At 38.5% G+C, this 23920-nt stretch overlaps 1 protein-coding gene across 13 annotated transcripts in view; it reads left to right on the top strand.

Moving 5' to 3' along the window:
• LOC121656944 (cytoplasmic dynein 1 intermediate chain 1) overlaps positions 1-23920 on the top strand; it is a 55584-nt gene that overhangs the window by 21504 nt on the left and 10160 nt on the right. For all 13 annotated transcript variants that reach the window (XM_042012197.1, XM_042012193.1, XM_042012194.1 and 10 more), the window contains 7 exons: positions 2241-2412; positions 6133-6232; positions 6457-6582; positions 16497-16643; positions 17919-18032; positions 18712-18845; positions 19123-19267. In XM_042012197.1, coding sequence (XP_041868131.1) covers positions 2241-2412; positions 6133-6232; positions 6457-6582; positions 16497-16643; positions 17919-18032; positions 18712-18845; positions 19123-19267 — 938 coding nt within the window. The remainder of the gene's footprint in view (positions 1-2240; positions 2413-6132; positions 6233-6456; positions 6583-16496; positions 16644-17918; positions 18033-18711; positions 18846-19122; positions 19268-23920) is intronic.

Below are 23920 nucleotides of genomic sequence, written 5' to 3' on the forward strand. Positions count from 1 at the left end.
GCACCATCATTCAGTTTTTGATTAATTCTTTGTATTTTTTGCCTTTCCACAAAATGTAGACACCAGATCAAGTTTGATTTGACAGTGTCCTTGATTTACTGTAGATTGAGTTGAAAACTAATTTAATGTTAAATTCCAGGCATGCAGTTAGTCATGATATGGCTATATTAACGTACTTGACTATAGATACGTTTTGCTCTTCTGTTAGATGTTTTCTCACTAAATCAAGTAATTTAATTCCCAGCAGTGTTGTGGGAGATGTGATTAATGGCCAGTTTATTTCACCTGTTAAATTCACACTTGGATAATATGTTCATTTTAAACCTTGTCCCATGCATACAGAGATTTCTCCAAATTCTAATCATCTCTGGATTATACTATGGACAGCAGATATTGAAATTCCCTAAATTTTTTATACAAAATAATATTAATAACCTAACCCTGTTTTTAATTTTTGTGTGTTACTAGCTTCAAAATCAAAATGAGTGTACTATTACAAATAATATATAAAGTATACCATTTAATTCAATGTCACTTCTCTACTATTTTTAGTATTATCAGTACTGGGTTTAAATTATGTGAATTTAGTATCTCATCCTTTTTGGACATGCGGTTTTAAAACTTGGACCCCTGATTATTGCAAACACTGAACTTCTTATTCTTTATCCTTCAGTCTCTTTTTCCTACACTTCTCACATGTTGCTGGTCAATCTGTCATGAAACATGGTCACTCATGTGTGACACCCTCTGCCAGCCAGTGGGTGTATCAGATTGGAGGGTGAGGGTAGGTTACAGTTGGGGTTAAGGCAGGTCCAGCATATCAGCTCTATGGCATGTGGAGGTCAGCCCTGATTAAAAACTTGTCACTTGACCCCCTGGCTGCCTTTCAAAGTAAAGAGGAATAGAGAAGTGTGTTCATGTGTGGGTGTATGGTCATGTGTATGTAAAAGGTTCATGAAGGAAAATATATAGTTGAAAAAATATGCAGGGGTTCTGAAGCACTTAAAAATACAAAAATGATGGACAAACAGATGGGGAGACATATTAATATTCAGCTACATAAACTGAGTATCTGTGACTACAATGAGTGTGTGACAAACACATGTACACACACAGGCACTCATAAACACACAGTCATTCGTCTCCTCTCCATCCTGGCCTATTAGAAGGTCTGGCCTTTGATCTCTGCCACTCGATTCGCTGTTTTTTTTCTGACAACTCGTAAGAAATACAAAGGGATGGTGGGATCAAAGTCAAGAGGCAGGGTAAAGGTCGATATATGTGCGTGTGCATGCGTGTGTGTGTGTGTGTAAAATCGCATGTGTGCTTGGGGACAGTGACTTCAAAAACCGGACGCCGTGCTGTGCAGCTATTAGGTTCAAAGGGAGGCGGACTGCTCAGAGGGCTTTGTTTTTCTCTTGTTTATGAAGTTCTTGCTGTAGAATTTTACTAGAAAAGATGCATTAGGAACTGTTTGTAGTTTATTGTGTCCTGGATGTGATTCTGGTTTTCATAGAGATGAAGGGAATGTTAATCTGACGTCAGAAGCGCTCATACTTACTGTGCTCGTGGTAGTTGACATGACAGTAAGTGTGTCTGGGTTTGTAAAGTTGTGTAGTATATCATTAGTTTAAGAATTAGTTTAAGAAACAGCCTATCTGGGTTCCGTATTGTAGACCAGTCAGGGTTCTGTTGGCTTGATTTATCCTTTTTATTAGCTCTTTTATTTGCCTTCATATGAATTCTTGACAGAAATAATCCTGACATCTTTTCTGGACATACGCTTGCTACTCCAGAAGTTTGTGAACATTGACAGAAGCCAAGTAATCTGTTTTTGCCCAAATTCCCCATCTATCTCTACTGTGTATCCAAAGAAAAACTAAACACCAAATGCTAAACACTTTTAAATACACAAAATAACCCACATAATAAACTTTGTTAAACTTTCCCATAAATCTCTAAACTGTTCAGGCTAAAAGTTTGAAGAAACTGGAACAAAGTTAATTGAATTGAATGAATTATTATATTAAGGATATTAAGGAGTTTTATTTTCATTCTTTGGCCTCATCATAAATAGATTAGAACTTGTCCGTTCTACATCTAGGCTTTCAGAATGTTTTATAGGTCATTTTTACACACACAGTACCAGTAAAAGACAGATTTTTCCATTTAATCTAAGGGGCTAGTGTCCAAACTTCTGACTAGTGGTATATATACTGTGACTATGTTTCTTCCACCAGGTTCATTTCCAGTGCTTCGAGAGTTGACAGAGGAGGAGAAGCAGCAGATCCTGCATTCCTCCGAGTTTCAGAGCTTCTTCGACTGTAGCATACGGGTGATGGAGAGAGCTCTGGCTGAAGACAGCGACATTTTCTTCAACTACAGTGGCCGAGAACTTGAGGACAAAGAGGGGTGAGCAGTTTTGTTCTGAGTTGCATTTGTAGAAATCCAAAGATATTGGATCCTGTTTCCAAAAGTCCAATTTCAGAATGTTTTTTTTATTTATTTTATTTAATTTTTTTTTTTTTTGCTGCTCAGATTTCCTGAAATCAATCTGGATACAATCTGGAGTTTCCACTAAACCAATTTGTGCTGGCAGTCTGAACAAGGCCATAGTTTGGATGTGAGAGCACATGTGAGCTTCTACTGATGCATCTCCAGCTCACAAACATGTAAAACTGACTCATAGCTGCCGTGTCACTCTTGGGGCCTGGGAGCTACTTTGTTCTTTAAAGAGCGTGTCCTTATCATGAAGTCACACTCTTTAGAGGGTTAAAGACTCCTGTGAACTGACAACCATCACAACTTACTGAGTATTGTCTCGCCATCTGAAGGACTGTCACCAAATAGAGGTTATCAAAGTGTTGGTTAAAGTTGCTAGAGTCATAAGTGCAAAGCTGTTTTAGGATACCGCTAAACTATTATGGAAGAACAGCCTTTTTTGACTCAGTTGACCTTTGACCACTTCACCCTCTGAGAAGCATGAAGCCTCTGGTCTAATAGAGATTTTGTCTAAAACAGGCTGAGCCCCACTCTCAACATCAGACCTCTTTTTCTTTTCTTCCCAAGGACGCACTTTGAGACGTGACCTACATTTCACTACTTTGTTTCATTATTTATAGTCTCACACAGTATTGCAGTCGATGTGGCTGTAATTCACACATACTTGTGCTCATAATTTGTGGTAATTAGTACTTCATAAAAAGATTGCATGCAGTCTGGTAACTTTGCCCTCACAGAGCTGACATGGAGAGTTTAGACAAACACAAAACTGTAGTGTTATCCACTTTCTGGAGTGGCCAGTGACGTAACAACCCGCATAACATTTAGTTTAACCAGAAGAATACTGCATTCACATTGGAGGCTGGAATAACGGACTCAGGAAGATGCAGAGCCCGTCAAACAGCTGCCTTTTAAAACTTTTGTAATCTATTATTAACTTTTAAAGTGTGTTTAGGACTTTAAGAATGATTGAGACTCGCAAAAGTCGCTTTATGTATTTTTAGAAAGTTTTTAAATTGTGATATTTTAAAATAATAGGCATACATCTGCATAGATTTATTAGTAAACTACTACAAGTCAGTAATTAATTGGGTAGGAAAACAGAATTGAATAGGACCGCCTATTCAGATGAAAAAGTAAACTTTACATGCATGCATTCAAACACATGCAAAAAGTTGTAACAAGCAAGAAAAGACATTACACACATCAGCCAACAAGTCATAACTGATTCTGTTAATATGCTGATTATTTACCCAGTTAGTTCATTCAGAGGGTCAGAAAATAGTCTGAGCATGGAGGCCTCACAATGTTTGTTTGTTAAAAACCTCTAAATGATCAAATCAAAATCGAAAAGCAGCAAATAAACTCACATATTTGTAAAAAGTGGCATGCTTCTATATTAAATGCAATCTCTAGCAAAGTATGCTGCCATACTTCAGAAGATCCCTACATTTTAATGTCAAAGTATTTTGTGGGAAAGTAACCAAAAATGAAAAATGTCAGATGACTGTGGTGTGGGGAAGAAAAGTGTATAGTCAAGCAAAGACACTTCAGTGTTACACTTAACCCAATAATGCACAACATGGCTCAAAAACAGCCAACAGAGATTCTATGTTATATATCTTTGTTATAAATTAATTAAATCTTTAATTATTCCAGGTATTAACTTGTTTTTAATTATCATTCATCATTATTATACTTTTTCCTTTCTTACTTTTTGAATAAAACCCCTTTTTGTATCACTGGCCTTCTAATGCACAATGTGGGTCAAAATTACCTGTATGCATTTTCTGTGATATTTGAAGTATTTCATTTGTTTCTCTGATACATCTGATCATTTTGTATTCCAGGTATTCAGTAAATATCTTGTTTTTGTTTAACACAAATCATCATTTTTCTTTTTTCTTCCTTACTTTATGAACAAGGACAAGTTTTGTATTTCTACATCAAGTTGAGAACATTATTTGTCAGACAAGTAGAGCTGCAACTAATGACTATTCTGATAGTCAATTAGTCACCGACTATTAAAACGACTAGTCGACCAATCGGATTATGTATCATAATTATTAAATGGATCTTATTTCCCCTTCAGCTTTGAAATTTTGCATAAGGAGGCGTTCCTCCTCTTTAAACGTTTGAGCATTGCAGACGTACTTCCGTGGTACGCAAGGTCCGCTTTACAAATCTCACATGTATTTAATTTATCTTGTAAATTTAACGTGAAGTTATCCCAGACTTTTAACGTTCTCCGCTGCCGTTTTCTTCCCTAGTCCGCCGCCATATTTTCCCCTGGCGGACTTTACTGCGCATGTGCAACTCTCAGCAGAGATTAAAAAAGAAGACGATGTCTCACTCTGTAGTTTTTTGTTTTTTGTTTGTTTTTTTTTTGCCGACAATAGTCGACGGCTAAATTCGTTGTTGACTATTTTTATTGTCGACTAATCATTGCAGCCCTAGTCTGAACATGCTGAACGATGTTACAAGCAGCTTTTTCAGACCCTTCCATGTATGTCACATGTGCTCGGGATGAACCTAATCTCATTTATGAGAAGCAAAGGCCACCAGTGGTGATCATTCTGATGTTCTATAGCAAATACTAATTGAGCTCCACGGTGCGGAGCAGTAATCACAGGACCCACTATAGGATGTCAAGCCCCCATACCATCCTTATGAAGTCTGTTTCTGATTGTTCTGTCAGAGACATTCACACCAAGTGGCCTGCTGAAGGTCATTTTGTCGGGCTCTAGTTGTGTCCATTGTTTTTCTCCTTGCACAAAGAAGCAGATATTGATTCTAAAATCTTCTTGCATGGCACCATCATGGAGGAGTTGGAGTCCCTGTGCAATCTCTGGATCCAGGAATCACCTCATGCTACCAGTAGTGACACTGAGCTTAGCAAAATGTAAAACTAGTGAAAAACAAAAAAGATGAGGGAAAAAATGTTAGTGGGCTCCACCTGTAAAAGCATTCCTGCCCGTCTAGTTCTCCTCTCATTAATTTCATCAACACCAGAAATCCCAGTAGTTACTGATTTGATGCCATCATTGAATTATCAATTTTTTGGAGAAGTGTTTATGCCACAGGGTTGAGTTGGATATGTGGGTTTATCTTGGAATTCAGCTCTCCTATAATTAAACATGTTGCAAATATTATACCTATTACTGTTCAGACTCAATACTGCAGATCATTTTGACCCCTGTTGTGCATTAGGAGGGGTGAACATATGTTGCGTGACAAGGAGTTAAAAGCTACAGGACTTAAAGATTGCAGTTCTTTGGGTAAGAACTCGCTGAGCTTATAGGCTCTCACTGTATAATATATTCTATTTTTTATTCAGCTTCCTGCACCAGCTGCCATTGGAGAAAGTTAGTTCAGTTTATAAAGCACCACTTCACAATCTGAGTCATTTCAGGGCACCTTACAGAGTAAACAAGTTCATTGCAAGTCCAATTATACACTATTCTAATCTAGTTTAGCCCAATCCAAATTTACTCCAAGTCTTTGTAATCCAATTTAATCCAAATCAATGCAGTTTACACAGACAGTAAATATGTTCTTGTCTGCTGGAACAGAGCTCAGCGGACTTGATAAAGAAGTCAGATTTGACTTTATTTCTCTGGTTTGATCCAGGGACTTGGGTAGCGGCTCCAGTCTGTCCTTCAGCAGACTCTTCTATGATGAGCACTGGTCCAAGCATCGTGTCATCACCTGTCTCGACTGGTCACCTCAGGTGAGGCCAGAAACTCTTTGAGTGTCCCAGTGTAAATCTAAAGCTAGAACATTTTTACACACACCTCAAATTATCTACTATGAAATAACAGCAGCAATTAAGCAATTCGCACTTTTTCTTCAAACTTAGTCAGATTCTTTTTATTGATTCAGCACATTTTCGTTAAGTCATCTCTGTGTTTCTCTTCTTCCACCCTTCATGCTATTTTTCTTACTCTCTTTCAGTATCCAGAGTTGCTGGTTGCCTCCTACAACAACAACGAAGACGCTCCCCATGAGCCAGATGGCGTTGCCTTGGTGTGGAATATTAAATTCAAGAAGGCCACTCCAGAGTACATCTTTCACTGTCAGGTGCTCTAAACTTATTAGAGTCACACATATTTCCAGAAATATAGATGTAGATAGAAGTCCTAAAATCAGATTTTTACAGAGAAGAAGTAACCTTTGAGTATAAACTTAATAGAAGAGGCTAAGGTTGTAGTGGAAAGAAAACTCATTGGTGTGTATGATGCTAATAGGAAGCGACACAAAGAAGCTGGTAGGAAGCAGGAAAGGTGTAAGAATGGCACATAGATATGTTTCAGTCGTAAAGTGATGTGGAGTACCACTTCCTAATCCAACGCTGCATTTGTGTTTGTGTGTTAGCCCACCCACATTGATAAGCTGTCATAAATGCTGCAATAAGTTCTCCTCGGACACTTTATTGTAATAGATGCAAATACACATGTATTTAAAAGTCATATTAGAAATAGTCATTGGCATAGTCTGACCAAAAAAGGTCCAACTTATTCCTGTGTACTGCACTGAAGCTTACCATATTAGTCTAACTCCATAGAAGATGTGTTTTAAGGTCTCATTTCTTTCACTGCACCATAATTTACGCTGCTGCTGAAATTCATGTGGTTGCACGGATAGATTGCTGCTATGCATCTTGTTGCTGTAGGATTCTGGAGATTTTCCATATGGCACTTAAATGAAATATGTCCTGTACATGTACATCTGACTTTATTAACAGTGTGGTTTCCGAGCATACTGATCTGTGAATTGTCAGTACTGAGTAGTAGACATTTGGGAACAAGGATATTTGTGTAAGCTGCTGATTAAATGCTCAGAATATCAACAGGGGGCTTTGCTGCATATGTGTGAAACAGAGTTAACTTTCAGTGTGATCAAGCTTAAGAGGAAAGACAGCGACAGAACACAATGGGACCATTTTTTAACCAGAATATTCTATATTCCTAAATGTCACACATTCAAACCACTTCTGTAAACACTTTCTACTAGTCCACATGCAGAGTTTTGTTTTATTTGTGTGCTTTTGCTGAAGGATAAAGGAAAATGTGCATTAGAGTGACCAGAAACTCCTAAATGCCCAGTTAATGTTAGCCAGCTCATGTGATCTGGAATGTTGCCAACTATTTGAGTGGGAGAAAGAAAAGAGTTGGCAGCAAAAGAATGAATATGAACAGTTGAGAATAAAATGAAGATAAAACCATTTTTGAAAAAAGTGATGTTATATAACAGCATCCATTATTAATCCTACTGTTGCATTTGGATTTGGATGAAAACGGTCCAAGAGTGTTTATGAAAAGGAGAAGAAAAATTAGAGGACTGTTGTTTTTTTTCTGTTTTTCTTTCCTTTTCCCCTGTGGCGCCTTTTGCAAACAGATCTGCAACTCTAGTTAGCTGCGGATCAGATGGCTCTTAATGTGCGAGCATGTTCTGCTGTTTAACCTCCCAAAACCACAGGGCTCGGTGCCTCTTCCCTTCTTTTTCGCTGCTCTCTTTTTTTCTCTTCGACTTCCACCTCCCGTCCTTAGCAAGAAAAATAGAGGGCAGCCACATGCTATCTCCCTTCATCTGTAATCACAGACTTGCTGTTTTCTATACACATACAGCCCTCATACATACATACATTGTTGGCACACACTGCTGCTGCTGAAAGGCAGCTTTTAACAGCAGCTCAGTCAGTTGTGTTTTTCAGGTTTGCCCAAAGGAGCTGCTTTCGTCTGGTAGATAGATAGTTAGATGCCTGAATACTATATATGTGCATGCATGTGTCTGTGTATTTATTGCACACATAAATGTATGACATGTGTGTGCTGAGGATACAAAAGAACGGCAGTGAAAGGTTTTGGTTTGTGGTTGAGGTTGGATTTAGCTGAAGCTTTATTGTTTAAGGCTATGGCTTACTGAAGGATTTGTTTTTTTGATGGGGTTTTGGTGAAGCCAAGCTTCCTCATTTCTGGTCTAGCTGTGTGCAGTTTAGTAAAGGGCCTTGGCAGGGCAAAAACCTGCCTTTTAATAAAAGTCAACCTCATATTGTACATGTTCAATATGTCTGTTGAGAAGACATTATCTCAGTTGTTTCCAAGGTATTTTTTTTTCTGGGACTTTCAGAAGCTCTGCTTTGCATTGTTGGTTTATGTATCGGAAGTCCTGATGGGACAAAAATAATTTAAAAGCTAGTTTATGTTTGAGAGGAGTGTCAGTCACATGGGAAAATGCAGTCTGGAAACATGCATGCATAATTTCCTAAGAATGTGCAGCAGTGCTGTAATATTGTATTCCAGTGCAATAATTATGGAAATGAGTCTCAGTTTGACCAATATTTTTCTCAGGCAGAACAAAAGCTTTGTTAATTTCTTTTGTTTCATATTATATCAGTTAACAATATACTGTAAATGCAACTATTTCAAGCCTTTTATTCACAGTAGAGATCCATTTGCAGTCCCTCACCTAATTTCTAAGGCTGGATCCAGACACCCTCAGAAAGAAGCTCATTTCAGCTGCTAGTATCCATGATCACATCCCTTTGGTCAGAAACAGAATCTAATGCCAGTAGGTGACAGTCAGAGTGTGGATGGGCCTGTTAATCGAACATCTGCCACAAAAACTGATACAGTGCCTTCGCTGCATTATTTAGGCTTAAATTGCTTTAAAAACATATTAACCATTGCAGCGTTTTTCCAGTAGACAACTTTTATCTGTTCATCAGACTGATGTTTTTTGTGACTCTACTTTGTCATAAAACCATTGTTTTTGTATTGACAAAAAAGGAAAACAAGTCTAATCGAAGTCTAATCTAGTCAAAGTCTAATTCTGCATAATTCTCAAATTTAGTCTAATCTCCAAAATTTGCTTTTCAAGGTCCATGAACATTATAAGGCTCCCTTCAGGAGTGGAGGAAGTGTGTTTGATCCATCTCTGTGTTAGTTTGGTTTGTACCTCAGAAAAGGGGGCTGCCACTACTGTTTATTCTGGTACCAGCGTGCCTCCCTTCATCATGACCATCCTGACAGTAGGACCTATCATCGCCTCATTCCAGTTGGGTCCAATCATGACTCTTCACACCGGCCTCTAAAGTGGGCAGAGTTGTACCACAAAAAAAGGCATGTTTGACTCAAAACCTCAGCTTAACCCCCCTAAAACCACACGCCTCCCTTTAACAACCCCCACCGCTACTGTCATATCCCATTGGACTCAGTAATACTTTTATTATTATCTCCCTCCCTCGCATCACTCCCTGATCCTCTGACACTTGGAGAAAGTTTGAGTTTTGGTGAAGTGGAGCAGGCATAAAGGAAAGAGGAAAGTCTGTGTGATAATATTCAGCTCTGGTCTCACTACAGTAAACAGGTTAAGCCTTCTGTAGCAAATCTTTCTAGTATTTTGTTTATTTTATATATCTTTAACTGCGGCAAGGTTGTTTTCCTTGGTAAAGATGGCTAGCTTAACTTACTGAACTTGTACATGCTGAAAAATGAAACCAGAGTCATTTTTCTTCATTGTTTTTATACATCTGCCCAAAAATGAATTGAACCAGCAGTTGACATGAGTTATGTCATGAACTATTTCTTCCAGTTATATCTGCCCTTGCTGATGTTGTAATGTTGCCAAGCAACGAGTGATGTCTGCAACTCTGTGCACAAAACAAAAAAGTTCATGAGCCAAAATCTCAAACTGTTCCATTGAAAAATTTTCACTGATAAAAAGGACAGCTGAGGTGTTAACAAAAGGTATGGAAGTAGGTAGGTATCTGTGGGTGTCATGTCACTTGTGTATTTTGGTGTCATTTCAGTTAATAATGGATTCTGTTTGTGTTAAAAGTAGATGGAAAAATAATGAGAACCTGTACCTTTAAGGTTTATGGCGTCAGGGCAGTTAAGAGTTTTTATTTTGTTGGCTGGAGAACATGAAGGTGAGAGACCTCATGGTTTTTCTGGCCATGTTAATTTGTGTCACAGACAAACCAAACAGTTTAATCTATTAATGGAGCTAGTGAAGTTCAGTACATGTCAGTGTGCTGCTTAATAAATCAATAAGTCAATAATTTTTTTTTTATGGAACACGCTAAAAACTTCAGATCCAGACGGGATTTAATGGAGAACCTACAGCATCAAAAATCTTTTACTGGTGTTGGATTCAGATACAGGAAATATCAAAAGCTCAATAGCAGTTCAGGCTTGGGTGGTGAACTTATTTTACAACTGGAAGAACTGGAGCTATTCTACATATCGAGGTGTCATTGGACAAGACACTAAACTACATTGTTGTCTTGCACACTGTGTGATTGTAGAGACTAAAATGCTTCATATAAACTGTGCAAAAGACTAAAGTCACACCTCATTTCTTTTGTTTGCTTCAAAGAAATCAGACTTTCTTGTAATCCTTTTCAAAGTCCTCGAGCAGTTTTCCTTCAGAAGTTCATTCAAAGTTTCTCTGTGGACGTTGGCTGCGTTTTTACTCTCTTTCAGTCCAGTCCTTGTGCTTAACCATTGTAGAGGAATTTGTTTTATTTTTAGTTTGTTCAGCTTTTTAACACTAACCAAACATTAAAAAGTCATCTCACTCAAGGGAAGAATCACGTGTCTACACATCAACTTTGCAATTTAACCAATTCTAAATCGCATCTGAAGGCACTCGCCACATTAACACAACATTTATTTTAGTTGCATTTATAAAAAAAAGTAAAATAACAGACTTGTAGCCCTTTTCACCAACAAGATTTTTTCAAAGTGCTAGTAGCTGGAACCTTGGTAAGTCCCATCATCGTACGCAGTGTGTCCTTATAAAAATTGGAGGAAGCTGGACATGTGGGAGACAAAAAGTGATTAATCTGGATCTTCATTTGATCAAGAAATGATCAGAAATGGTCATTCTTAAACAGAAGTCATTCTTAAGGAAAGGAAACAGGGACAAAAGGCTGAGGTATGCCAGATCACACACTGTACTGGCAATAAGTGGCAGCCGGTCTTATGGAGTGATATCTCCCTAGAGTCCAGACATCACGATTATTGAAGCAGTGTGGGATCATCTTCTCAGAAAAAGAACAAGAAGCAGAACCATCAAAAAAAGAGCTTTGGAAAGTCTGTCAAGAAGCCTGGAGAAATATACCAGAAGACTGCTTTAGGAATCAGGAATAAATGACAAGAAAACTTGTCTTAGAGGGTTCAGGCTGTGTTTAACGTTAAAGATCATACAAAATATTGACTTTCAAGACTGTTAACCTGTACAAACTCTAATTCTGTCTTATGTAGTGTATTTCCTTTCATGTTTTAATAAATTACTGCTTAGTTTTCATGTTTTCCTGGCAATATCTGAAGAAAAAAGGAGTGCCTCATGATTGTTGTACACTACTGTACAGTATAAATGCTATATAATAAGAAGCACTATGGTGTGTGTGTAAATGGGTTAATGGGAAATGTGCACTGCTTAACCAAATAATATAACATTTCATTGCATGTACTGTTCTTTTGAAAAGTACAGTTCCAGTTAAACCACCAGCAAAACTGAAGATGCGAGCCAGGCAAACAAACAAGATGTGGAAGATAAAGCAACGTTAGGCTGCAAAGGGCCTGTTTGTGCTCCCAAAGCCTTCTCTTCATGCTTTTGGCTCCATTGTTTGCCTGGTGAAATGGAGACTCTGGCTCGGTATTTCGATCTTGTTGCCAGAAACCACAGAGTGACAAAATCTGTGGGGTGTCATAAACGAACCGAGCCAGGGGGAGAAAGGTGGTTGGAAAGGGAGGGGAGGTTACAAAGCTGAGATGCAGGGAAAGACAGTCGGATCCATCTGGTCCTGATAAGGCAGAGTGGAAAACAGATGAGTGCGGTGAGGGATGTGGGTGGGTGGGTGATGTGGGGGGGATTGGGAGGATATACTGTCTTAACGTGCTGTATTGGGCCTCCCTGTTTCTTTTCTAAGTGCTTTTTCACTCCCTTCTGCCTTCCTAAGTCATCTTTTAGCCATTTAAGAGAAGAATGTGACAAAGAAGGGAGTGTTAGCTTGCTTTCACTTTCTGCCATTTCTTCAAGCATCTCTTATCCCTTGCTTGGTGCCATCTTTCATCACAGTATACCTTGTGTGTATTCTCCTGTACAGAACACTTCCTGTTAATACAATAAAGACTGGCAGAAACACTTAGCTTTTGCAGTCTGTGTGCAAGATAAATTAGATGATACCCGTGAGTGAAATTCTTCCTCGCACACACAAACACAGCAAACCTTGCCTCAGGGTGGAAATGAAACCTACTATTCAGACTGCAAGCTCTTTTTTCCAGTAGTTGTGCCTCCTCACATTTTATCCATCTGGACTGGCAGGAGATGTCTTAGCAGGTGTCTGACCTGCACTGCATGTGATCTGAGATGCATCCACAGAGCCACTCTGATTCTGGAAATGAAATGTCAGACCTGGTGTCAAGTCAGTGCTGATATGTAGACACAAGTCACGTTATTTAGACAGATGTGCTTGTATAACTGGTAGGTTCAGAGTCTGAAATAAAGGAAATCCAAAGAATGGAGGGGTGTGTGTTGATTTAATGGGAAAGTTTGACAGTTCTGGAAATTGGCTCAATCACTGTCTTACTGTGAGTTAGATGAGAAGACTGACAGTGCTGTTTTCTTCTGTATAGTGAGTGTGGAACACCTGCAACCAGCTAACTTAGCTTTCCCTATACATGCATGACTGTAGATATATATTGCCATATAAGTCAACCACAACATAAATGAAGACTTTAACCGTACAGTCATGTTTTGCGAAAACATTTCCCTGCAATAGTTGCAAAAGCAGAATTAAAATCATTGGTGACAAATGCCCACAAATGCATACAAAGACTAAAAAAATATATACAAATCTAGAAAGAAGCATAACTAATCTCCCTCAACAGTCAGCTAATTATTTTTTTTTTAATAAAACTAAACTGAGAATTTGTCAACCAAGTCTGTTTAGTTTACACAATAAGCATCCTTACATGACAAAGGATCTTTTTTTAGCACTTAATTGTATGCTGTACATTTTAAAAGGATAAAAGTATTTTTATTATTATTATTGTGTAACATAAAATCAAAGTTGCTGCTGGAGGGCTCCTGGTATTGCAATTATCTGGCTAATTTTCCAGCTAATTTTCTAGCTTCATTCACTAAGCCAGAGTACATGAAGGGAATGATGGCATAACCTGTGGTTTCTCAAAAAGGGGATTCAGAGTTTAGTTGGGAACACTCCACATAAGATGGCAACACATACAGTCGGGCTTTGGAGTTAAACTAACATATGGAGCAAATAGAGGAGTCCATTGATTTGATTTGGCTTCCTTTGTCATTACTCATGTGGGGTAGAGATGTTTATGTAGGGTGGTAACTGCAGGAGGGAAAACGAGAGTGCAGAGAGCATGGATGTTTTCTGTTTGTGTCTTTTTATTCTGGAGGATTTACATGTTTACTTTGAATTTTTTGACTGTGTTAATGGTAAAACTGGGATTATGTTGGCTTGTACTAAAGAAATGGAAGAAAATTGATGTATTGTATTCCTAAGTGTTCTTAATTTGACAAAAAATCTCAGATAACATTTAATCAGTCTTTTGTCTCTTATATGAGGAATAACTATATAAGCATAGTGGATTTTTTTTTTATTGCTCCCGTTACGATTAACAGCATAAATATCTAAAAAGTAAACATAAGTGCAAAACTAAATGTAAATAACCTATACTAAATGGTTATTAGCTATAACTAAATAAACAGCTTTTCTATCTCCTGTCAAGCTAGGTTAGCAGTTCCCAGAATTTATGCTAATCTAAAATAGTAGAAATACATATATAAAAATAAAATAAGTTATTTTAATTGAAGAGGAAATCAGAATCAATGGAGAATATGAATCCTCTCTCTTCTAGTCTCAACATAGTTTGGAGCTTGACTTTTATAAAAACTGAACCAGGTGTAGGATTAGTGGATGTGTGTGTGTAAAGGTTTCTCTAGAACACCAGGACATTAGATGTGATCACAGTTGAGGCAAAGTTGTGTGTATTTCTTCACGTATTGTGTTTGATTATTGTGTTATTTTATGGGATTAGACTGAAATGATCTGGAGATAAATAAATGGGTCATTACTTTCAATACTATGACAACTTACCTAATGCGGAGTAAAGTAAGTAAAGTAAGCCTAGTAAGCATGTGTCATAGTACAGAGTTTTATGTGGGCTTTTCTTTGTGTTTTTTAGGTGTTTGCTTAACATAAACCTTGACAGTGACTTTCCATTCATCCGCTCTAGAGGTTCCTGGTCATACCAACAAGTCATGTTAGTAACGCCGTCTAATGGGCCAAAAACTTTGTTCCCTTTTCGTCACACTGTGCAAATAAGCTTTTCAGAATGAGCCCTCCTGGCAGCTGTCGAGCGAATTTATTTTTATCGCCAAAGTTCAGTTTATTTTGAGTTTCAACATCTGAAGCGACTCCCAAGCCTCTGAAAGCCGTGATGCCTCAGAAGGAACAAAAACGAGAAATAAAGAGCACTGAGTGTTTTCTTTCCCTCTGGTTTGTTTTCCAGAACTGAACTGGGGTTTGGCTGTTTTGCACATGCTGTGGTGGCAGTGATGGAAGCAGAGCAGAGAGGGAGAGAATTTTTTTAAAAGAGCAACATATTTATTTTACTATTATATTATTTTGCCTCAGTTATAGTATAACAAGCTCCTGCTACTGCCCTCCTATTACCTGTTGCTCATGATGGTCAGCGTTTGCCAATGTGTCTACATGTAGATGTAAGAACTGAGTGTGTCTATGGCATGTACTGACTATTGTAACATTATTTCTACCTGTGACAAAAGTGGCTTCAGTGTGCAGGATATTATAAAATCTCATATCAAGCTGTTGTCACCTATTTATTTTAGTTGTTCCTGCATTTTTAAGCTAAAATAAAGCACTAATGTAACATTTCATAACAAATATACTGTATTTGCATTTTTGTTGTAGAAGGTGTCTAATCTTAACTTGTAATTGTTTTTATTCACTATTCTTGCATTGATTTTTCAGCAATCTGTGCTGTATGCTACAGTTTTAGAACAAATTCTGTTTTAAATGCATTTTAACCTGTTTAAATTGGTATTTCTTTGATAATCCAGGAATCCATTTGGGAAGATTCTGATGATTTTTGCACCCTCTCAGAGCTGCTGCTTTAACAGCTATCTGGCATACATTTTCAGGAACACTAAAACTGTCAGTGTTGCTTCACTTGACAAATCTACGACCATATGAAGCAATGATCCTTTTTGCGAAATGCACCCTGCATGTTGTAGTTTTTTCTGTTTTTAATTGTGAGTTGTGTTTGAGAGACTCATGTTTAGCTCTCACTTGGCCAAGCGTTGGCTATAAATTATTTCTCATTTCAACTTGTTAATGCGTTACTCCACTTGCCCTCCTGTAGTGCTACGCTTCAAGATGAAACATTTTCTCATAATTCAGATGCACAGATGCTTCGGTAGCTCCGGGTCAGGAGGATGTAGCTGTTGTGCACTGGAGCCCATGTGGGACAAGCACTGAAGAGGAACCAAAACTCAATAAACACATTGCTTGTCATGATGGAGGCTACAGTGAGCGCTCCAGTGGCTGCTGGGGTTTTGATGCTGTAATGTGAAACGGCTGAGGGAAAGAGGACTACAATCCTCCTCTTTGTCTGGTCTGCACCCCAGCGTCACCCCTCTCTCCTCTCCTCAGCAGACCCTCAGAGTGGCCCAACTCATCATCCCCGTCTCTGTCTGTGTCCCCATGTCTGCCACCCATAGCGATTTCTTGATGAGTCGTTGTAACTGGCAGCCATCTAGCATTACCTTTTCACTTCATATCATTTTCTTCAGCTCTTTTCCCACATCTGCTGTTTTGTCTCCTCAGCTCACATCCTCGGTCAGTCTATAGCTGTAGCATAAAACAACCCTGCACCAGTGTAACATGTAGGTATTATCCTCTCATCTCTCCATCCTTTCTCTTCTTTCCACAGTCTCCAGTGGTGTCTGTTGGTTTTGCCCGGTTTCATCCCAACCTGGTGGTAGGAGGAACTTATTCTGGACAGATTGTCCTATGGGACAACCGCAGTCACCGCCGGACCCCTGTCCAGAGGACCCCTCTCTCTGCTGCTGCTCACACTGTAAGTCTGGTTCCCGCTGTCAATATGGCATACAGCTATAGAAAAGTGTAGAGTAACATCACTTTGATTCAGAGCTGGGAGAAAGTTAAAACAGTTGGTTCAGGCTTTATTTTTAATCAGCTTTGAGTGCAAATCAGTTCACTAAAGACAACAACAACAACAAAAAGATTTTTTCTTTTGTTAAAATTTGTTTGCATGCTTTGCAAGTGGACCAAAGCCCTGAAATTTGCTTTGAGCAAAAATAAATCAAAGCATAAAACCAACAAAAGCCCCCACTGTTGTACTTTTATTGGTTACATATTAAAACCAACATGTAAAACAAGTTTTAAACATTTAAAAAGTCTGTCAGATTAACATGATTAACAGAACTTGAACTGCTTTCCATCCTGGTAAATACAATTACGTTTTGATGTAATATTGGCACGTGTTGAAGCATCATCTCTCAGCACTCGATGAGAGAAGTCGCACTCCAGACATAACAGAAAGGACAGCTTAGTTCAGCTCCACTGAACCCAGTGACCCTCAACAAATTACCAATGAATATACTCTTACAACATCTTAGGACCTGAGGCCTTTTCTAATGTCAGCTACAGAAGGCATGTAGACACACATGTTGCTACATGCCATCCATACTGTGGGTTTAAAGAGGCTGTGGACTCCAATAATGGGACCGCCGCTCTCGTCCTCTCCAGTCAGTGAGTCCAGCCTACTAGCATGGTGCTGATTGCTGAATGGACTCTTTGTGCAGCCCAGCAGACAAATCAATTACTGGCCAGTAATGATATAATGGCTTCACACACTTGTGGATTTGAACAGCAGCAAATGTCCCAAGCGTAGAGGGATTTAAAGGGACGACTGCACACGGGCATGCAAGCTGCCTGAGAGCCTGCTGCGTCTTTTGGCCCTCAAAGTATCTCATGATGTCATGTGTTTTAGGGGTAGAATTACACGAGCTTGAAAAGATTATGTTTCGACTTAGATTTTATTAATAACAACATATAAAATTGATGTCACATTCATGTTCCTCAGAGCCTGATGTAGTCAGAAATTATCCAAATGTTTATTATACAGGATGGCAGAAATCTTCGTATGCCTCCAATGCAAGAGAATAATAACTATGATTTATTACTGTGATCACAGTTTGAAGCAGAATAATAAGAATTATCTTGATGAGATTTATCATAACTCTTGTATAATTTATGTCATTTGTAAAATCTGGAAAGCATGTGTTTCATCTTTTGCAATAGATCTGAACATATCTAATCCTCTGCATAGCACCCGGTGTACTGCGTGAACGTGGTCGGCACCCAGAACGCCAACAATTTGATCACTGTGTCTACAGATGGCAGGATGTGCTCCTGGAGTCTGGACATGCTCTCCCAGCCTCAGGTACGTAATGTGCACGCCACTGCCAGAAACAGTAAATGCAAAGATTTTGAAGAAATTATTTTTACGACTCAATAATTCTGGGTTTTTAAGATGCAGAAATTAGGAACAACTGGAGTTTTATATTCATTACACTTGGAGAGAGACTGCTCGTAAATATGTATTACACAATCTATAAAGTATTAAAGAACTGTTTGAGTAATGAAGACATTATAAATGCATTTCTAGACTGGATTAATGTAAATTCATTGTTATCTTGTCTGCATTGTTATCAACATTGGTGCCTATTTCAGAAAAACAAGTATATTATTATTCCATACAGCTAATAAACCCAGACTTTGTATGTACAGGAAGCTTTCCAAGTCAAAATATGATCACATCAGTGAGGGTGAAACTAAAAATGTGTACTTTACTTAGTGATGTTGTTTGCAGTTTTAAACTCATTTTACACATGCTTTAATTGCCTGGTATTTGTTGACTGGATCGTGCGTCTTGTTAGAAGCCAAAATCACACACAAATCATCAAACACATTTTTAAGTCATGCAATCCACATTTGTTTCCATTCTGACACTAATTTCTCCATAATTACACACTGTGTCTGCGTCCATTTCAACATTTTTCAGTGTTTGATTGTATGTATATGGTCATAAATACAGTGTGTGTGTGTGTGTGTGTTTATAGGAGACCATGGAACTGGTGTATAATAAATCTAAACCTGTGGCGGTGACAGGCATGGCCTTCCCCACTGGAGATGTTAACAACTATGTGGTGGGGAGCGAGGAGGGCACTGTGTACACAGCATCGAGACACGGCAGGTTGGTGGATTGTTGCCTTATGTTTAGTGGAATCGCTTTATTATAGTATAATTTAAAAGAAAAAAAACAACTTTATTTCTTCATTTTCACAAATTAAATATATTTAAGTGTTTTTTGAATGTTTTCACAATATCTATTGGAATTTCAAATGAGCATCTGTCATTTATTTTAGCTGCTTTCTTGTTTTGTGGTATCATTCTTTAGCCTGAACCATCCTGACTGAGTTACTAATAGTTATGAAGTTGTATACATAAATACTTGTATTGCTATTTTCTAGTAAAGCGGGTATCTGTGAGGTGTTCGAGGGCCACCAGGGCCCCGTCACAGGCATCAGCTGTCACAGCGCAGTGGGCACTGTGGACTTTTCCCACCTTTTCATCACATCCTCCTTCGACTGGACCGTCAAACTCTGGAGCACCAAGGTACGGAGTGGAAAGTGTGTAGGGGTGTGTGTGTGTGTGTGAGAGAGAGAGAGAGGAGGAGAGGGAACAGATGGGTGGGGGGTTGATTGTGGCCTCTCAGTGAATGGGGGAGGAAGTAGAGTGCATTAAATAAGCAGTTTTGGTAAAAAGAAGTAGAAGAAAAGAAAAAAACAGTCCCTCTCTGAGTATTTGTACTTGTATGTGTGTGTCAAAGTAGTTTTGGTAAAATCTGCAACTGTAAAAGAATAACACTGATGACCTGATTTCAGCTTCTTAAACAGTTATCTCTGACACACTGTGCTGCCCCCAATAGCTTCTACTAACGTCTCAGAAATAATAGAGAACATACGCATTGTTACAAGTGAATGATTCAATATTTTGCTTTCTTTTCTGGTCATTTATACAACCTATCCCTCATCTGATTATTCTGACATATTAAGTAACAAACCAAACATTTCAACATGTTAACCACTGATGACACAAAGCTAAACAAGCATAAACATAAACATCTTACAAACATAAACTTCAGGAGCTCCAGGAAATGTTTCACAATCCTGTTACAAATACACAATCACACACACACACACACACACACACACACACACTCCCCAGGACATGATACAGTAACATATAAATGCCAAATGTTTTATATTTAGTGTAGCAAATGCTTCACAGTTCACGGCTTATAGAAGGTAGTCTTCCTGTGCATTAAAAACACATAGAGATGTCAACGTGTCCAAGCTCTGTTTTTAATACCATCACACTTAAATCTTTAGATTCAAGTATGAACTGTCATTCTCCATCTCCAGCACCACTATTTAATTTGCTTCCATATGTTCTTGACTTGATAGGTACGAGGGAAAATGCATCAGATCTTTCATGGAGTGTGAACTAACTTTTAGGCAGAGTGTGTAGAGTTGCACACAGCTGTTAGTAATAGATGTGGCAGTGCACGCTACTTCCTGTTAGCAACCATTGATGCTGGATGACAAGAGGTAATGTTTAAACTTAACTAATGGAAAATCTGTAATAGTACATTTTATGATGGTAAAGATTTGATTCTTCTTTTGATTCTTTTTCAGTTTCAAGCTAATTGGTATGATGATTAAATTATCCCTAACTTCTATTGAGTTGGCCTGAGTCAGAGGTCAAATCAAAATTGGGCCTTGTGTTGTGTGTTTCACAATGTAATCTTATCTAAATAAACACTACGTCATAAATGTGAGAATTTTCTCCACACTTTATATTTAATATTCTTCACTTCAAGAATTGCCATTTGGAAATAATTGTCTATAAGTCCATCTTATTCCCATAAACAAATCCTATATAAGTTTACACTAGTCACCGCTCCAAATGCTTACCATGGTGGCCTGCCATCCTGCTTAATGTAGGTTTCACACCATATCTCCACCAACACGTCTCCATATTTGTGAGAGCCAGAAAGGATCAAATTCTTGATTCTGGACATGTTCATGTTACAGTAGTCAGGCTTCAAGGGTTTATTATGATACAAAATAAACTCCAGATAAAACTTGTTAAACTAGCATTTTATGAGTTGTGTTTATTTAGATGTTGCATCAAAAACTGGAGCCAGAACTCATTTAAAAATAAAAGAAGTGCCAGTTCTGTTTTAGATCAGCTGATCTTGATCACTTCTCAAACATCGTCCAATCGCATCTGACAACTAAACAGAAACTGGTGTAGAAACGTTAGTCCTCTGAAGTTTGTACAATAAAAGCATCAGTGACCTTCTCTTTCTGCTTCTTTACAAGTTTCATGTTTGAGCTTCGGCTGTGAAGCACCTGATACCGTCGTTGCCACTTCTTTAAAAGAGGCACAGTATTCCTTGTTTTCATTAAATAAACAGAATCTGTTTGTGTGTATGTGAAAGTCTTGCATGTATCTGTGTGTGTCCCTGCAAAAACCAAAAGCACTGACACCTCTCTGGACATTTGTTCTGCTTTCAAACCAGTGTGATGAGCTCCACTTTGCAACCTTTCAGTGGCAGTAAAAACCCAAAGAGTCAGCATTTGTCAGAGGGGCTCTGACAGGATGTGTTTTTCTTTTGTGTGTGTGTGGTGAAACAGATATTTCACATTGGTACTTTCGACATATTACAATGACGAATTTAAGAATTGAAAAAAGACAAAAAAATGAAGACAAATTGTGAAATAAAGAAAAAAAAGTGGTGAAAAGGACTCAGGGAAAGGTGAATGGACAGCACAGATACTGACTTACACAGCAGGAATCAGCAGGAGGAAGCAGAAAAGAAAATGAGTATTTAAGTTAAACTATGTGTTAATTAAGGACAAACTCTCACTTTAAAATACAAGAAACCCAAGCAGAGCTTCATACAGAGAAATCAGCCAAAAAATGCTCAGTCTGATAAGATACTGTACACACAGCTGCACGCAGCGCCTTATTTCAGTGTTCATGTTGGGCTGGGACAGGCTGTAAAGCATTCTGATGAATTATGCCTCATGTTTGCACGCAGCCAGTCTATAAGTCTTCTGCAAAGAGTCCTGTGCCACATATTAAAACATTTCTGTGGATTTTCATCAGGAGAGTGTGTTATTTTTCAGGATTTGGGAATTCCCTTTCCTTTGAGGGGCACCGCAGGAATTTACCTCTGTCTCTTTTCCCCACATAACCCATATTTGTGTGTGTGGGTAGACAAGTACCTAGATGTGTGTATACAGACGCACCACACATACCTCATAGACACCTTAAGCAAGTTGCCTTTGCTTGCCTAAAATCCCCTCGAGGTCGGCCTTCAACCCTCCAGTCACAGCTGCCTCTAGCACAGATTTTCGCATTCACACACACGTTTGCCCTCAAAGTTCAAGAAGGCCGTCGTACAGAAGTCTGCTAATGTTTTCACAGTCAGCGGTGCAAATATTGTGGTTAGTGAAACCGTTCTGAGTCGGCCAGAGTGTGAAGATGTCGCGACAGCTAGGAGTGGGTTTATGATCGTGCATAACTTGAACCATCTTGCTCTCTTGACCCTAAAACCAGCGTCTACTAAGTGATTGGATCGAGCATAATCATTCCACTTCTGCTCTCTTAAGAAGTTAATTAAAGGCCTGCATCACTGTCAGCTCAGGTGATTGTTGATGAGTGTGGGTAATATCTCAGACAAGTGTCTATGGGTATATTTGGAAAATGAGATTATACAGAGGGTTTGTCCTCATCTGCCCTTACAGCTTGGCTAATGAAAGATTTTGTTACAATTTCTAATTTGATTACAGATCTTCAGTCCCCATAATGTGTAGTTAGCTAAATCCAGTGTGAAGCTATCAAACTTGGGTGATTTTTGAGATGCAAAATTAACCTGGGTGGAAGCAGTGAGGTTGTGTGACTGATGCTGCAGAAATGGAAATGATGAGTAACAGTAAGTTTTTTACTGGCAAATAAAAAGAAATGCAAACACAAAATGTTGTCAGGATACGTGAGTTATTTTTTGTTTGTGTTTTTTTCTTTTTGGGGGGCAATGATAGCCTCTAAATGTCTTCTTGTTTAAGCTGCTTGCAGTTGAGTCATTGGATTCAGGCTCTGGAATTTGTAGGAATTCTGTTTGCATTAGCAGATTTCAGCGATTCCTGAATGTTTTCAATTGTAAATAGGCTCTGGACTTAATACTTTGAAAATGAAGTCAGCATCATCTCAGGCATATATAGTTTTCTGAAACATGTGTGTGGTTAGTGCATTTTACTCTAAAATTAATTTTGATTTGTTTTTTTTTTGTTTTTTTACAAAAAAATGTTTCTGAGGTTGCTCTACAATCAGTGGTTGCAGTTCAGGTGTTGCTTTGGTGCCTTACAGCTCTGTGTTCAGTAACGGTTTTCCTGCTCAGACGTGCTAAAAGCTCCTCAGCTTCTCATCACAGAAAAGACGATGACAACCAGTTACCTCATGTAGGCGCCACATGGATTATGCTTCATTTTAAGATTAGTTTGAAGACTGATTTAACCAAATAATTTTCTTAGAAATTGGTAGATAAGGACATAACAGTAATTGGGTATAACCAGTATGATATAAAAAAAGAACTTTATTTTTCTTAGAAATGACGTATCACTGGGGGTTTATCAGGAAATTGAAAGAACTTAATTGACAGATTTCAGTCCATTTGAAATGGAAAAGAGGCATTTTGGAGCAACACAGATTATGATGATTAAATAAATATCGATGAGTGATATGAAAGAGTTATGAGACAGAGGACGAGTCCAGGAAAATGACAGAGCAGGATCATAAACAGAGATCACTTGGCTTGTCAAGGGCAGAAACTATGAGAAAGAGAAAAAATTACCTCTGCTGTCATCTTGCCGGCTGGAAAACAGGTTCAATCCAGGCTTGAAATTGGCTCAGCTCTGTTTGTCTGTGCGTTTTTGTGTGTGTGTGCGCGCGCGTGTACTTGTGTACTCTCAGAACAACTGCACAGCAAGAAAGTAAAGGTGTGTGTGTGTGTGTGTGTGGTGGTTAAGAATGAGGAAGAGAGGCACACTACATTCTTTCATTTACTCCTCCAGCCAACCTGTCTCCTCTCTACAACCCCTCCCACTCCACTTGTCAGGAACGCACTTTGTAAACCTCCGGAGTCCTAACAGTCTAAAACACACACACTTTTATTTATATTAAGTCACATTCACATGATGG

Source organism: Melanotaenia boesemani, chromosome 17, assembly GCF_017639745.1.
Source record: "Melanotaenia boesemani isolate fMelBoe1 chromosome 17, fMelBoe1.pri, whole genome shotgun sequence".
NCBI lineage: Eukaryota > Metazoa > Chordata > Actinopteri > Atheriniformes > Melanotaeniidae > Melanotaenia > Melanotaenia boesemani.